Here is a 17,998-nt window from a genome sequence, read left to right as displayed (position 1 = left end):
CTGTACAGGGAAACTTGTCTAAACTGGCACCCACAGGACTGGAGTAAAATGCTAGTTTGGACAGCATGCCAGATTAGACAGTGACAATCATTTTCCAGCATGGTTGCCAGTTACACTCGTCAATTTCTTTATCTCTATCATGTCTTTTTTGTAATTGTGCAACAAATTAAGACAGTGTTGATGACAGATAATTATTCTCTGTTCAGCCCTAGACATTGTTCTGATAACAAGTACAATTTCATGAATCAAGGAAATACTAGATTAAGGTTGGTTGTTCAGAAGAACCAGCCAACAATTCTGGATTGACGCTCATATGACTTTAGGGCTACTTCACAATGCATTAACAAATCTTATCATGAGAACTACTTCCGTTTGACTACAATGATGGTGGATCATGACAACAGGGTGAGTGAGTGAGTTATAATTTAACGTCATGTCGGCAATATTTCAGCCATATTTTGTGATGAGAATAAACATGATTATACAGAACATGTAGATATTATAAAACCAGTCATCAAAGTACGGTAAAATAACTAGAGTCTCACAATTCGAGTCTAAAACTAGCATATGAAGTTAAAACTACAGCACAATTTGGACAATACATAATATAAAAGTAGGCTATAGATCACCAACAACTGAAGGTAGATCACCATACTAGGAACCAAGGGGATTTGCGTTACTTTAGCAACCTGCATGGCCCCTAGCTGGATTTACACCATCCCCTCAGCTGCTGGTGATTGTAGGAAAATGTAGCCGAAATTTAAAATGACAAAAATACTACGTTTAAGATACTGGTAAGTTTAAATTTCACCCTGAAAGTTTGTGGACTTACGCATGACAACAGGATATTGATGGGTCATGGTAGAGTGGAGATAAACCTACGGTGCGAAAGTCAGAGACATGCTTTACTGAATTGATGTCGACTAAATACACATGAAATTTACAGGTGTCACATGTCGCATACAACAACCTCAGTTAAAATCATTGTGAAATATGTGTCCGGTAGATCGTACACTTCTACTGGACCATTGGCAAATCTGCCAAATTTGTCCAAGGGTCAGACATTATTCTTGAATGCTGTAATGTAAAGAGCCGCTAAGTATGGGGATTGTACACTTCCACTGGACTGTCTCCGAATCTGCCAGATTTGTCCGAGGGTCAGACGTTATTCATAAACGTTGTCATGAAGGGCAGCTGGATATGGGGATTTTTGTATGAAAAAGGTCAGCAGCAAGTTTTCCTAGTTGCCTGAGGTGGCCAAATGTTGGGATTCCGCTTTGGAATGAACCCCCACGAAGATATTCAGATTGTGAAAGGCCACAAAGTGTGGGGATTCTGGGGGTAAAACAGGTCCCCTGCAAGATGTCCTGATCATAAAGGGTGTCAAAACGTGGGTATGCCAGGTCAGAATGAGTCTCCATGAGCATATGTCCATTGTATTGAATGGTACAGTGTATCAGTGAGTCAATCTGTCAGGTTCAGTAAATTCGGTTTATAGTCATGGGTGGAAATAACCCATTGCCCAATGTCCCAGTCCTGTGTTGTTTTTTCTGTCAGGTAAGCAAATTGGTACATAATGTTCTACCAGTGCCCTGTTAGCTTTCCAGTGTCAGTTATGCTGTTTATTAAAAAATGAACAAGAAAATCAGTTGGTTTAGTGAAAAAAATTATCAGAGCAAATGGATTTACGTGTGCCACTGTACAGGAATACACTAGCAATTTTAAAGTTATTTCCAACCTGATACTAGTAATAGTATGTCATTGTACCCTTGTAATGTGGCACATTGTTCATGATATTATCATTGGATTGTCTGGTCCCATCCTGATTATGTACAGACCCTTTTGATAATGCTGAAATTTGGATAAATGTTGTGCTGAACAATATATAAACAAAACCAACAGAATATGAAACAGATCAGATTCACTCAATCATGCTCAGTATTGTTTATAAATAATTTTAACTTATAACGATTCAGCAAAAAAGTTTCAATTCAAACTAAAAACCCTTAATGGTAAACAAAAAAGTTATTTCTTCTGGCCATACAAGGCTGTTGTATGCAGACTGAAGGCATGTATTTCATACTACTTTATATTTTCAGATATGGCGCCAAAGTCAGATTTCCACATGCCCTGGTCATGACGTTTCTTTTCAAGGGAGGAAGGTAAGATGTGAATAAAGATTAGTAAGTGAGTATGGTTTTATGCTGCTTTTAGCAACATTCCTGCAATATCACAGCAGCGAACACCTGAAATCACTCTCAGTATCTACAGGGTATACATTCTGATAAATCTCCTCTATACCCTGGATGCATCTATGGCTCTGCACGATAATTTTATTACCTACCTTTGCTGGCTCCACATTCTTACAGTAGCCAATCAGCTAAGCTGCTGTTACAACTGAAGCTGTAGATGCATCCAGGGTATAGTGGAGATTTATCGGAACATATACTCAGGAGATATTGAGAATGACCAGAAATGGGCCACACACATTGTCTTCACATGGGGAATAGAACCCATGTGTTCAGTGTGACAAGAAAACACTTTAGCCACTGTGCTACCCCTGGGCCCCTGGACTAAGGTTAAATATTTCATGTCTATTACAGTAATTGAACATATGATCTTGTTAACGGTATGGCTTGTGGTTAATAATTGTTAATAAGTTATCAACTCTTCTATAATTTACACTTTAGAACACACTGAGTCAGGGATTTATGTAGGCTTGCTCAAAAGCTGATGTCTGCAGCAGCTGCTGTTAATATATATGAGGCCAAACCAATTTTCTTTCTTGCTTTTTGGATTTGCCTGCCATAATTTTTCACAAATAAGGAAATATTATTAAAAATTAATTTTCCCTTGTCACACTGAAGTCCTGAGTTATATTCTCCATGGTACTATATGGAAGGCCTTTGCCATGATATTGATCATTGGAGTCAGTGACTTGGATCACTGGAGATAGACTGAGTCATTGGTGTGGGTCATTTGCTTGAACTCTTAGTGAATGGTTGGTCTGGTCCAGATTCAGGGGACATTGGCGTTCAAAGCCTAGTTCACATTAGTTGTGTTTGTAGGTACCTATAACTCACTCACTCACTCACTCACCCCAGGTGTGATGTAGCTGGAACAGAGCCTTAGACAATATTCATTCACTGATTGCCCATTGGTACCAAAACATTGAATACTAGTCGGACAGACTCAATGATTGTTTTATAATTAATTTCAAGCCCTCCATCATGTTGACAGGCTGTATGATCAGTTCCGGTCTATACTAGAGGCAACGTACACACATTCAAGGAACCTGGGTCTATTTGTGCTGGGCTACAAGACGCTGACCACAGGCATGAAGTGGGTGGAGACACAGAAGTCACAGCACCACTCCTTTATATCAGCTTTTATCATTGGATACCTGGTGTTCGGCAGATACAACAAAGTCAACGAACAAGTAAGATGGTGATACAGTTGTATAATTCCCTGACAGATATATACAATTCACTCTGTCCAACTCGGACTCTTCTTTCTCGTATTGGTGTATAAACAGGACTAAACTTACGGTCCTAACATAATCCTTCTTTCTTGTCATAGTGAAAAAGCTATATATCTCGGACTCTCATTATTTCGGATTTCAGACCAAAGTGTAGGCCTGATAAAGTAGTTGCATGTAAAACTATTGCTTATAATCAACCCGTGAAGGTCCCAGGGTAAAATAGGCCTTCAGCAACCCATGCTTGCCATAAAAGGCGACTCAGCTTGTCGTAAGAGGCGACTAACGGGATCGGGTGGTCAGGCTCGCTGACTTGGTGGACACATGTCATCGGTTCCCAATTGCGCAGATCGATGCTCATGTTGTTGATCACTGGATAGTCTGGTCCAGACTCGATTATTTACAGACCGCCACCATATAGCTGTAATATTGCTGAGTGCGGCGTAAAACTAAACTCACTCACTCACTCACTCACTATTGCTTATAATCGGGACTGAGCAGGAAGTCTGCTTGACCAATAAACCTCGAATGAACAATCCTTTGAATGGTTTGGGTACTTTGTCTATTTTAACTGAGCAGTAAGTCCGCTTGGCCAATAAACCTTGAATAAACACCCCGTTGATTGGTTTGTGTATTTTGTCTGGTGGTGAATGCTCATTAATCTTTGATGCAATTAACAATAATTTGCAAACTGTAACTGAGATGGGCATATTATTGAGATGATCAGGCATCAATATAGGAAAATTCTGCGTAACTCGGACTGCTGTCTAATTGAGACTTTTTAGTCAGCCCCAAGCCGGTCCAATTTAGACAGAGTGCACTGTGTGGTCAACCTGAAACCTGAGCAATCAGTCAGTCAGTCCATCAGTCTGTCAACTGTTCTAGCCAATCATATCAAACTGATGTTTCTGCCATTTCTACCTCTAAATAGTGTAGGTAATCGGAAACCAAATCCTTTATCTATTACCAGAGGACATATGGTGAATGATCATTGATTATAATCGAAATATATACATTTTTAATGTAATCACCAATTTTAAGGGTTTTCCCTTTTTTTTCTAATCAATTTTTTTTTATTACTGATACTGTTGTGTAGTGAAATCCACACATGTAAGAAAGGCACTGGAATTGGAATAAAAAGAAGGTGGTTAAATTTTACAGTGTGCATAACTTTACTCTGTTGAGCATACGTGTGTTTGTGAATGTTCATCAAATTTATTGATTAGTTTACTTCGGTGTGTGTTACACTAAAACAACCAAATTCTGATTAATGGAAAATATGTGTTTAACAATCAAGAATTATTCTTAAACCTTCTTTCAATTGATTTTCGATTATTTTTGATGATCCAACCACCACTACCTTATCTATGCTATATTACAAACTGCTACTAGTATGTTATAGTCACCCTTAACTTCAGGCAGTGTCTCTGTTCTGTTGTCCTTTGTTTCCAAATGGTGTAATATACAAGACCATGTGGACGAAAAGCATGCGACCTTCTGTTTATAACCTATTCACTAATGAAACATTCATTGCTCTTGAAACATGAGAATATGATAGTTTTGTAGTATTCGGTATGAACAATTAACATTCAGTGTTATTCATGCATATTTATATCCCAGCTGGGGTATATACAGCATTCATTCTGTACTTCCGTTTTTGTCCAGTGCACATCTCTAAAAGTTTATATGCTAGGTTCACCCAATTTAACACACATGTTAATCATGGCCATCAGAGGTGCATTTTGCTATTCTACATCATATCAGAATTATATTTTTTGTTGTTTCTATGGAAACTCAACTTAGTGCAATGTGTTTGATGGTTATATTGTCTCGAGCATATCACAGAAACTATGCATGCTAGGTTCACCAAATGTAGCACACAAGTTGATAATAACCACAGAAGTGCCTATTGTTGTTTTAAAGCTTATCAGAATTTCATTTCTTTGTTCCAAAGTAGAAAGCGGGTGTATGTGAGCGGTCCTCACTTGTACATTTTTTTGTCATGAATATAATGAAGATGGGAGTTGTTTTTTTTAACCTTTAGGAGACTGCCCATCTACTCTGTATAGTGGCGGTGTGACAGCCTAGTGGGAAAAGCGTTTGCTCGCCATGCCTCAGATCTGGTTTCAGTTCCCCACACACCCCATTTTTGGTGTCCCTTGCCATGATTGTAGCAGGGTGTGGAGTCATCCCACAGATGACATCCTTACGTTGTCGGCTTGCTGACGGGGTTAACCTCTTTTGGTCATGTGGACAAGGCGTCCGGCTTCGGATCATCAGGTCCATGGTTCGAATCCCAGCATGGGACGTGGAAATTTTGTGGCCACTACATTGGCACTGATCTTTTACCCTTTAAGAGACTACCCATGTGCTCTGTCTAGTGGCAGTGGGACAGTGGGAAAGCGTTCGCCCGTCATGATTCAGATCCGGGTTCATTCCCCCACACGACCCATTTTGGGTGTCCCTTGCCATGATGATGCTGGAATAAGGCTGTCCCACCACTTCTGTAATACCAAGAGGCAGATTGTGTTGCAATATGATAACACTGTAGTTGAAAGTGATGCAAGGCTCACAGTGCAATACACTGATTTACCTCTCATGTATTGCAGTACTTTCACTTCATTACGTTACAAGTTTTATTGATGTAAAATCATATGAATAATAACAGAAATTGTTCAAGAACCTGGGCCCCTATTCTCGAAAAATACTAGCCTGAGGATATCCTAACCTTGATCCTTGGGTCTACGATAGGTGTCCTACCTTATTCTCAAAAAGTATCCTAGCACTAGGATATCCTAAGGACAAATGCTAGGATAGGTTTTGACTTGTTCTAAGTCCATCTTAGTGGAAATCAACATAGTGTGGTTCACAAATTACCCGTCTAAATTACATTTGAATTTACTCCATCACACGTTTTTTATGAGTTAAGAAGAGTTTTTTGAGTACTGGTATGTATTGTCAATTTATCTGTGATTGGTCTGGAGGCCAAACATATGGACGGATCGCACAAACGCACCATGTTTCGCTGGTCACAGAGAAGCATGCTTTTTCACGTGCGAGCAGACCACATGATCGTGACCACGTGGGACACTGACGAATCGATCAGTGTGTTGTACAGGATTGTTTGAGTAAGGTGACTGTTCGTCACGATTGTATTAGCTTGTCCAGGTAGGATGCAGTTATATAGTTAAATAGAATTTTGAACAGACAGTTCATGAAATTAGAAGTAGCCCATATGTAGCTGTAACAGTGCAGCAATCTTGGAATTCTGATAGATAGTATAGATAATAGAATTTAAAGTTTCATATTAAGTTTCTTTCCCCATTATAAGAGATTCACGTTTAGTTCCCCATGTTTGTCTGTATTTCATACAGTTATAGCCAAGAGAATCACGTTTTGTTCCCCAAATAGTACACACAACTTTTCAATTCCACTGCGCATCAGTGATGAATAGACATACTTGATGCAACACTCATAGTCTTTAGATCTACAAAGAAGATTTATTCAGTTCTTACCTATTCTTTGTCTGCCATATTAACATATGACAATATGTAAATCTTGTTAAATATTTTAAGTCTATTTGAGTACGAGTTTCACTGTATTTTTCTTATGCAAGATATGAATTTTGATTATTACTATAACTGATTATAATTTCTTCTTGCTCAAGTAAGTCCATGAAAAGCTGAATTTCAACGCTTTAAAACTTTTTAGTATCATTTCTAGTATGTCCATTTATCGTGTAAACGAGATTGTAGTTGATCTTATATGTATGGTTTTCATGCAATAAATTATGGGTAATATTTAGATGAATCCCCAACTTAATGAAGTCTTTTTCTACATCACCTACTAAAGAACTTGCTATCCAAGCTAGGATCGGTAGCTCAAGTTAGGACAGGGATATGATCGTTTCAAGAGTACTTCTTACCCAAACAGTAGCATGTCCTAACTCCTGCCCTATCAAGTTAGCATCTTTCTAGCAAGGACACCTTTGAGAAAAGACACCCAGATTGTGCCTGTTCTCTATATCATTATTTGTGATATTCAGTCAAACGTTAACACAATAATCTGTCATGTTTTTCTCCTGCTGACAGTGTTATTTTGTCACGTGAATGACCATTGGCCATGTTACTGTGAAAGGAAATATTTTTGCGTTTACTATTATCTTGCTTTGATATATTCATAAATAATAAACAAATTCAAATGAATGAATATTCTGTTCTGTTGGTTGTGAATTAAGAGTTGCACTTATGAACAATCTATGGAGGATCACCGAATATAACCATTTGATCCCAATGGGGACACACACATCCTTAACCTTTTAACATACCCTTGGCCTACTACATGTTCAGTAGGGCTACAATGATTCAGTTCAACTCATCAAAAATCTAATCTGTCACCTTACTTTCAATTTTCAATAATGATAGGTCCATCGTCACAATTTTGATTCGATATTTGAATCCCTATGTGAATTATTTCCACACAGCCAAACCTAATTTTGACTTGAGCAGTTTTGAGCATTTAAATAAGGCAATACATGTTTGGCTGACACCAGGCTAATTATCCAATCATACTAGAAAAGCAAACTCTGAGAGTTAAATGAAAGATGATGTTTTTGCTTGTATGAAGAATCAAATCTAAAATGATCGAATAGATGATCCAGTATCAAAAGTTGAATCAAACTGAGGTGTGGGTGAATGGTTGATCTTGATGGTTTGATTCCATGTGTGTAGCACGCCATAAGACAGTGACAGGTGGCTTGTTGCCACCATGGTGTCATGCACAAAAGTGAATGGAACCAACATAGTGTAGTAGAATGTGCTGGAAAGGGTTATAGAATACAGAACTTACAGAATACTCCTTGGCTTTCTTGGTGGAAAGGTGTAATCCATCTCAGTGAAAGTCTGGACCAGAAAGGTCAAACATTTTTGGTTTTATTATTTGAAAAAACATATGAAGCCATGTTAACTAAAAATATTTTTAAAAAAGCAACAGTTTATGAATAACCTGTGAAAAGAAAAATATGTAGTTTTCCCTGACTTCACATATCTTTTTAAGTGTGTATGTTATCGACTGTTATTACACCTTTTATGGCTAAGCATGAGCTGCTGAAGGCCTACTCTACGCCGCACCTTCACGGGTCCTGTTGTGAAGGTATATAGTTTAGTATTTGGTTCTTATTAGTAGTGGTCAGATTAATTAAAGTGATCAAAAATTGACCAAGCAATTGATAATGTTTTCTCATAATCGAACAAAAAAAAAAAATAATAAAATTTGAAACACACATTTGCTTCAGCAATATGTATCACAAGGTTGCTATTGTCTGTTGGATTTGGATTAATCTCAGTCTCCAAAATTTATGGGCCACTCTTACCAGTCATCCTTTAAAGATGTAACATTTGCAAATGTATTTGTGCAATTTGCAAAATACAGGAAGGAACCACATGGGTTTTTTCTTTTCTTTTTTTTTGTTTGTACATTAGGTCAGACCAGTTTTTTTTCTTGTTTTACGGACTTTTGTCCTCTGAAAACCTAAATTCAGGCTGGAAAAAAAAAAAAAAAAAAATACAATTTCCAATCAAATTATTATGCTCAAAGTATTTTACTTTTTGCAGTTTATGAAATGAATACGGGTAAAAAGAAACAACCTAAAAAGTATATTCTTGTGAGTTTACATTTTTAGCCAATAAAAACATGAGAATTTTAGTTTTTGAGCAGGGAAAATTAATATATATTTTTTACAACAGGAAATATAGTTAGTCTGGCCTTAACAAACATTACCAGGAAAATTTGATAAATTATGCTAACCGGTTATTTTTTATGATTGGTGAGTTGTAATGAACCATCAATTGTGAGATTTTAGCCAATTCCCATTGTGAAGGTATGTATACCCCTGTATGCTTCAAGGACCTGTTGCTTTGGAACTCTTTGATCTTATTTGAGTAAAATAACTGGAAATGCTGATGAAGAACACTGTCCAACAACACTCCTAAGATTAGTTGGTGTCACCAATCTAGAAGTTATGTAGGCCTAGAACTTTTTGACCAGCCCTCGTATGGCAGTGGTCTGTAAATCAATTCAAGTCTGGACCAGACAGTCCACAGATCAACAGCATGACCATCGATCAGCAAAAATGGGAACTGAACGGCATGTGTTAACTAAGTCATTGAGCCTGAACACCCAATTCTGCCAGTCACCTCTCCTAACAAGGATGGTTTCTGAAGGCCAATTCTAACCTGTGACTTCACAAGTGGCTAGCATGATATGGATGTGTAATGTTTGTCAAATCAGTCGAAATTAACCACATGCTGTACCACCAAAATGTAAAATGCTAAAAGTTCATGAAAAATGAAAATAATTTGCTTGGACTGTTTGATGTTATTTTCAAAGGAACTAACCATATGTGAAAATTAACGATCCACTATGAGCAAGACCATATTGAGTATGGGAGACAACTCCTTCAGCCTTATGTCAATGTAGGGATGTTGGATGGTAGGGACAGTGGGTCATACAATAAAATGTATGGCTAACTAGAATAATTGATAATCAGAAATATCAACGACAGGGGAAACATGTAAATTAGTAATGATAATATTGAGAAGTCCTATAATCTGCTTATCTCCAAAGCATGCTCAAAGCTATAACACACTGATTATTATTACTCCTGATAACCCAAGCTGCCTGTTAGGCACTAGATGGTTATAGTCACATGACTTGATCCAAAATGGTGTTATAGATAATGTGATACTTCAACTTTTGTGACAGAAAATGGTTTTAATTTGCTCTTTTGCGATAAAGTTTGGTATTTGTTCATAGGATGCTTCTAAACTATATTCTAGGTGCTGTTTTGGTGTGTATCAATGCTTAAATATGTCTCCTCTCGCTTGTGGCGTGAAAGGTACTCATTTCGCTCAGATACTTTTTTGCAAGGTTGATGGAGGTTACTTTTTTTATTGATAATCGAGCAGTATATAGTAAACAGGTATCAATATCTAATGAAATGATTGTTCTAATTTCTTATAAACATCTAACATTTTTTTTAATCTTCTTGTCAAAATATCTATGTGGATCTGATTCATTTCATTTGACTACCGATGTCATGTCAGAGGACACCATTATGCCTTGGGTCATCAGCATGATGTTTTAACCACTGGGCTACCCCACTGCCACCATGTTTATCTCTTTAAGTTAAAGAGAGAATTGAACACATATATCCATATACATATTTGTTTGGGCAGTTTCAGACAATAAATCAATGTAAAACAGAATGGTAGTTAAGAGAGGTGGAGTACTGGGTAGAGAGGCGGATTTGGAAAATAAAAAAGTTATAAAAAGACTCTGAATGCACAGTTTATAGCTGTTTGTCTACAACCATGAGAAACGGGAAATAATTCAGTGAAGGTCAATCTGAAACAACTGTAGAGTTAGTTGTTCTATATGGACAGCTGTATAATGCACTTTATATGTTGTGAAAGATTTGACACTGACAGCGTGAGACCTGTAAAAGTACAGGTTCGAATGTATCTTCAGTAACTCATGCTGGTAAAAAGCAACTGCTGAGATTGTCAGGTCAGACTCGCTGACTTGGTTGACATGTCAATGCTCATGATGTTGATCACTGGATGGAGCTCACCAAGAGTACTAGAATCTATACTTTACTAAGAAAGTAAAATTTCAAATATAACATATGTCTGGGCCCCCTTTCACAAAACTCTCGTAAGCCTAAGGTCTCTTAACTTTTCTCGTAGCATTTCCACCTCCTATGTTACAGTATGCCAGGTACAAATGCTACGAGAAAAGTTACGATACCTTAGGCTTACGAGAGTTTTGTGAAACGGGGCCCTGGTCCAGATTTGATTGTTTACAGACCGCCGCCATATAGCTGGAATATTGCTGAGTATGGTGCAATACCAAACTCACTCATTTGACAGCATAAAGACTGTTAAATTGATACAAATCAAGTTTCTGTAAGATAGGTAAACAATTCAAGATTTTCAAACAGTGATATTCCTTATTGCTAAAGTACTGCAACAGATCAATATCTTTAGAACTGTGACCCGTGAAGGTCATGGGGTAGAATAGGCCTTCAGCAACCCATGCTGGCCATAAAAGGTGACTATGCTTGTCGTAAGAGGCGACTAACGGGATCGGGTGGTCAGGCTTGCTGACTTGGTTGGCACATGTCTTCGGTTCCCAATTGCGCAGATCGATGCTCATGTTGTTGATCACTGGATTGTCTGGTCCAGACTCGATTATTTACAGACCGCCGCCATATAGCTGGAATATTGCCGAGTGCGGCGTAAAACTAGACTCACTCACTCACTCACTCTTAGTGTTAATGCCCTGTAGCACTGCCTACATATCTGAGTGCATGCTTTTTCATGTCAGGTCAGAATGACCTATCAAGGTTTTGGCTGACCAGTGTATAGACTAACAGGAAGTTGACATTAGCTGATCAAAAAACACTATTCTGCAAACTTAATGGCACTAGCTTCAAAAATTGCTTGGAACTAAATTCTCTTTTCATGATTTAAAAATTTGGAGAATAGGAAATCCTGAAATGTCTGATAGATGGCATTTCTTTGTGTGGGAGATGGAAATCTTCTGTATGTCAAATGTTTATTTCACGTGAATGTGCAAATTAGAATTTTATGTAGAACTGGCAGTGTTTCAGTAATAATACTACCAGTCTCCTCAAGCAAGTATTTATTTTATGACTCGATAGAGTAAGAGATTATTGCTTACTTTTTTAGAGAACTGATCCAACATAAGATTGGATTGATTTTAGCTTTCAGCATATCTGTCCTTGTAACACCATGAACCCAGTTAGTGAGTGCATGGAGAATGTGATGAGTTCTCCCTATACTGCTGCCATTGCTCTTCATTATCTCGCTAGCAGTGAATGAAGCATGTTATAAATACATATTTCATTGCAGGCTATGTTGGCTGATTATCTTGCCAAATATTCTAGGGAGGAAATGGGCAAAATGGATTTGGTGTGCGTGAAACGACATTATTATTATAACTGATACATTTTTACTATGTTAAGATGAGTAGGACTGACAGATGAAATGATCTTTTTCTGATTGCTCTGTATTTTTTAGCATTGTTCAAAAGTAGTTAATTAATTGAAATTCTGATTTTGTAGCTAAGGTTTTGGTTATAGTGAAATGCAAATTTTAACATGACTTTGTGAATGTGGTATTATTTGTGTGCCATTTGAAAAGAACAGCATGATTGATAAGGGCCTCTTTCCAGTATGACATCCTTGGTATTTTTTAACATGTTGCCTTTAGAAAAATCAGCTTATCTATCATTCAGGTTTCATTAAAGTAATTTCAGATGAATATTTTCATCAGAATCTTCAGCAAGAGTGTCTGGAACGTTTTACTTTTGAAACTTCACAGAAAATCTCACCCAAATGTAACATACCCTGCAGGAAATCTCATCCAAATGTAATATACCCTGCAGGAAATCTCATCCAAATGTAATATACCCTGCAGGAAATCTCATCCAAATGTAATATACCCTGCAGGAAATCTCATCCAAATGTAACATACCCTGCAGGAAATCTCACCCAAATGTAACATACCCTGCAGGAAATCTCATCCAAATGTAACATACCCTGCAGGAAATCTCATCCAAATGTAACATACCCTGCAGGAAATCTCATCCAAATGTAACATACCCTGCAGGAAATCTCATCCAAATGTAACATACCCTGCAGGAAATCTCATCCAAATGTAACATACCCTGCAGGAAATCTCATCCAAATGTAACATACCCTGCAGGAAATCTCATCCAAATGTAATATACCCTGCAGGAAATCTCATCCAAATGTAACATATTTATACCCTGCAGGAAATCTCATCCAAATGTAATATACCCTGCAGGAAATCTCATCCAAATGTAATATACCCTGCAGGAAATCTCACCCAAATGTAACATACCCTGCAGGAAATCTCATCCAAATGTAACATATCCTGCAGGAAATCTCATCCAAATGTAACATACCCTGCAGGAAATCTCATCCAAATGTAACATACCCTGCAGGAAATCTCATCCAAATGTAACATACCCTGCAGGAAATCTCACAAAGTATGACCTTAACTATAGAAGACCTCACCTTGTTTAACATAGATTGTTTTCATTAAAATACTTTCATATGTACATTTTCATTTACGCATTTGCAGCAAGACTGTGGGAACCTTTGTAGTTTTGAAACTGTAGAGACAATTTCACCCCAGTGTAACCTACCCTGCAGAAAATCTCACCAGGTGTAATCTGCCCTGTAGAAGATCTCATCTAGTTTTACAAATGTAGAGAACCTCACCTGAGTGTAACCTACCCTGTACAAATCTCACCCAAGTTTAACCTACCCATAGAAGATCTCATCTAGTTTAAAATATATTTTAGAAAATCTGACCCAAGTATTACTTAAACTGCACTCTTTCCAAGTGTGTAATATATGCTGAAAGGAATCACACCCAAGCGTAACATACATGCTCAAAGTGTAATATGTATTTGTAAAACCTACTGGAGTACTTCACTCTCAGGACGTCCATGACCTGTCACATCAAAATGTTTTTTTGTAATTTCAAGCAACATGCTCATCAGCCATTCTGAAATCAGTTTTCCACAGGTTTAGGGAACTAGTTTCAAACTGGCGACCACCATTCCAGGTTAAACTCTGAAAAATGTCATTTTAAATAAAAAACAGTACTAGAGAAAATGGGCCAATAGATCGCTATGACTGTATGTTATATTGTATAGAGTTCCATCGACTGTGGGCAGGCTTGCTGACTTGTTTGAAAAATGTCATAGGTTCCCAGTTGTGTTGGTAGTTGCCCAGATAGTTGCTCGTGATTGTCTGCTCCTGACTTGAATATTTACAGACCACCACCATATAGCCGGAATATTGCTGAGTGCGACGTAAAACTAAACTCACTCACTCATTCAACCTTGGAAGGTTCTGAAGGCCTTAGTTATCCATTTATCTCTGTCTTACCATTTTAAGTAAATTCCAATCTTTGAAAATGCATCAAACATTTATCGAACTCTGATTTTACCAAAATCCATTCTTTCTAATAATAAGTGACTCATTTCTGGAAAAACAACTTTGCTGATGTTATAAGTTTATGAATCTAAAAAGTTCAAAGCATGGCCGTAAAATGATGTGCCTTGTCACATCCATCTAAATTCTTGATTTCATGAGTAATGGTAGCGTGTATGCGAGATTTGCCTCATCACTCACAACGAAATACCTCATTAACCTTCAACTTGTGCAACAGAAGCTGGAATTACAATTATGACATTCAACTTGGAGGAATTCATACTAATTAGATGAACAATGTGGTATTCGGAATGCAGTTAGAACAACCCTTCAGCATGAAGCGCTTGTGAAATTGAATTGCAGGATTCCGACTGTACAGTTACCGATTCCACAGGGAATGTCTCCCACACTATCTATTACAACTGAAAAGTATAATTAGCATTCCGGCTTGTGGGTAGATCAGCTCCTCACATTCTCTAAGTTAGAAAGACCAGCAGAGAATTCTCCTAACAGCTGCAGCTTAAACCTCATGTTGTCTTCTCCGCTGGGAGATTCTACACTATTGGCTTTTTTGTGTAACTTTCTGACTATTTCTATACCATTGTGGCTGGGAAAAACATGGGGTGTAATTTGATGATGTCATTTCTGAATAGTTGTGTTATGTTTACGGACATGTTCGTGGCGGTATCCGTCAGTGCTTTCCTTTTATTGTTTCATGATACAAGTTGCCGATTTCGCATCTGACGTCATTTGGCTCAAGGGTGTCACTTTCAAGAACATTATATTTATAGATTTATTTCTTTTATACAAACTCTAAAGCTGGAACCCTTTTGTGTTGCTTACAATTTTTATTTCGTGGATATTTTAGTCTCTGATAAAAATCTTGACAGACGAAAGCAGTTTTGACCTATATTGAGTAAACAGTTTGGCTTACAGATTTTCAGGTGTTCATCATGCACATGTAGCAATTACTCGTACTGACAAAACAACGATACACTGATAAGTGGGGTGCAAGCTGTCCATCATGGTGATTGTGATTGGACTACTTAAAAGTACTCATTTAGCATAGAACATGAAAGAGATTGAGGAATGGCTTTGTCTGCTAGATCAATTTGTATCATATATATCCATCTGAAAATTATCATCCATCTAAAAAAATCACTCACTCCCTTACCCATTCTCTAACTGGAGACGTCACTTATTCACTTGGACAATAAGTCACTCTTTCCACCATTAACACTCTCTAGTAGTCACTTCTAAATATCTCTCTCACAATGACTCTCTTCAATCCAACGTCCACCTTAGCACTAACTCTCCCTTCAACCAACTCACTCACTCACTCACTCACTCACTGTTACTCACCCACCAACTCACTCTATCACTCACTCACTCAGGTACTCACCCAGCAACTCACTCGCTCTATCACCCACTTCAGCCATCTGTCACTCACTCTATCACCCACTTCAGCCATCTATCCTCATTTTATCACCCATTTTAGCCATCTATCACCCACTTCAGCCATCTATCATTCACTTCAGCCATCATCCACTCTATCACCTACTTCAGCCATCTATCATCCACTTCAGCCATCTATCAATCACTTCAGCCAACTATCACTTATACTATCACCCACTTCAGCCATCTATCCTCTTTTTATCACCCACTTCAGCCATCTATCACCCACTTCAGCCATCTATCACTGACTTCAGCCATCTATCCTCATTTTATCACCCATTTCAGCCATCTATCATTCACTTCAGCCATCAATCACTCTATCACCCACTTCAGCCATCTATCACTCACTCTATCACTCACTTCAGCCATCGATCACTCACTTCATCCAACAATCACTTACTCTGTCACCCACTTCAGCCATCTATCCTCATTTTATCACCCACTTCAGCCATCTATCCTCACTCTATCACCCACTTCAGCCATCTATCATTCACTTCAGCCAGTGATCACTCACTCTATCACTCACTTTAGCCATCGATCACTCACTCTATCACTCACTTCAGCCAACTATCACTTACTCTATCACCCACTTCAGCCCTCTATCCTCATTTTATCACCCACTTCAGCCATCTATCACTCACTTCAGCCAACTATCACTCACTCCATCATTCACTTCAGCCATCTATCCTCACTCTATCACCCACTTCAGCTATCTATCATTCACTTCAGCCAACTATCACTTACTCTATCACCCACTTCAGCCATCTATCCTCATTTCATCACCCACTTTAGCCATCTATCACTCACTTCAGCCATCTATCACTCACTTCAGCCATCGACCACTCACTCTATCACCCACTTCAGCCATCTACCATTCACTTCAGCCATCGACCACTCACTCTATCACCCACTTCAGCCATCAATCACTCACTCTATCACTCACTTCAGCCAACTATCACTTACTCTATCACCCACGTCATCCATCTATCCTCATTTTATCACCTACTTCAGCCATCTATCACCTATTTCAGCCATCACTCAGTCACTCTTACACATGCTCAGTCTCACTTCTGACATTTAGATGTGAAGTTAATGGAAAATATATTGTGCACCCTGTCATTACAGATGCTCAACTATATTTGATTGGTAAATGGTTAGGTTGATTACAAAACTTGAACTCATTGACATCACCAAGAGCCTAGCAAATGGAATTACTCATGCTCATCAACAGCCAAGTGAGTTGGAGCTCCACAGTTGCTTCTAATTGCTCCACGGGGAGCCACGGGACTCTGAGGGGCCAGGAACTGGCTCCAGCCTTGCAGGATTACGGGGATTTTGTCATACTCTGATACAGTTAATGATGCCATTTTCAAGACTATTTAAAGTAATCACTTGGATTTTAGGCTTAGTAGTAAGTTGGTGTCATTTCCTTTCCAAAGGCAGGGGAACACCAGTATTGAAGAGCTGTTTCGTTTTGTATTAAAGGTACATTGATACAGTGATGCAGCCAAATGTTGCTTGCTTGAGGCATTTTGTTTGTTCTTAAAGGGACTGGGCCTGACCTGTCTCTCACCTTTGCTTTGACTGTGTGTCTTTCAAAGTCTTCTCTGAACTGTGATGTGATGCTGAAACTTTACAAGGAAATGTCATAGATGATGTTGAGCATGACAACAGTATATTCTTGCAGTATATTCTGTGGAAGTGTTTTAGTCTTGCAATTTCATGCTGTTAATTAGATCATTCCTTAAGTGCAACTTAATAGATGGTTGGACAACCTGTGTGACTTGATGGCTTGTTATCTTACCACAGTGGTATGGATCTTCATTCACACTATCAGTCACTGGATTTACCTGTGATGATCCAGGTCAGAATTGTTCTTCAGTAATGCTTGTCTTAAGTGGCAACCAATGTGATTGGGTAGTCAGACTCGTACCTCAGTGGTGTGGATCTTCTTTCACACTATCAATCACTTGATTTACCTGTGAAGATCAAGGTTAGAATTCATCTTCAGTAGC

The 17,998-nt window shown here is 38.2% G+C and overlaps 1 protein-coding gene across 1 annotated transcript in view; it reads left to right on the top strand.

Moving 5' to 3' along the window:
* The window catches only part of LOC137261303 (peroxisomal membrane protein 4-like), a 33,314-nt gene that overhangs the window by 1,359 nt on the left and 13,957 nt on the right, over positions 1 to 17,998 (top strand). The window contains exons 2-3 of the mRNA XM_067799027.1: positions 2,100 to 2,162; positions 3,241 to 3,439. Of these exons, the coding sequence (XP_067655128.1) occupies positions 2,100 to 2,162; positions 3,241 to 3,439 (262 nt within the window). The remainder of the gene's footprint in view (positions 1 to 2,099; positions 2,163 to 3,240; positions 3,440 to 17,998) is intronic.

Source organism: Haliotis asinina, chromosome 14 (assembly GCF_037392515.1).
Source record: "Haliotis asinina isolate JCU_RB_2024 chromosome 14, JCU_Hal_asi_v2, whole genome shotgun sequence".
Lineage (NCBI taxonomy): Eukaryota > Metazoa > Mollusca > Gastropoda > Lepetellida > Haliotidae > Haliotis > Haliotis asinina.
This window is presented reverse-complemented; position numbering and strand designations above follow the sequence as displayed.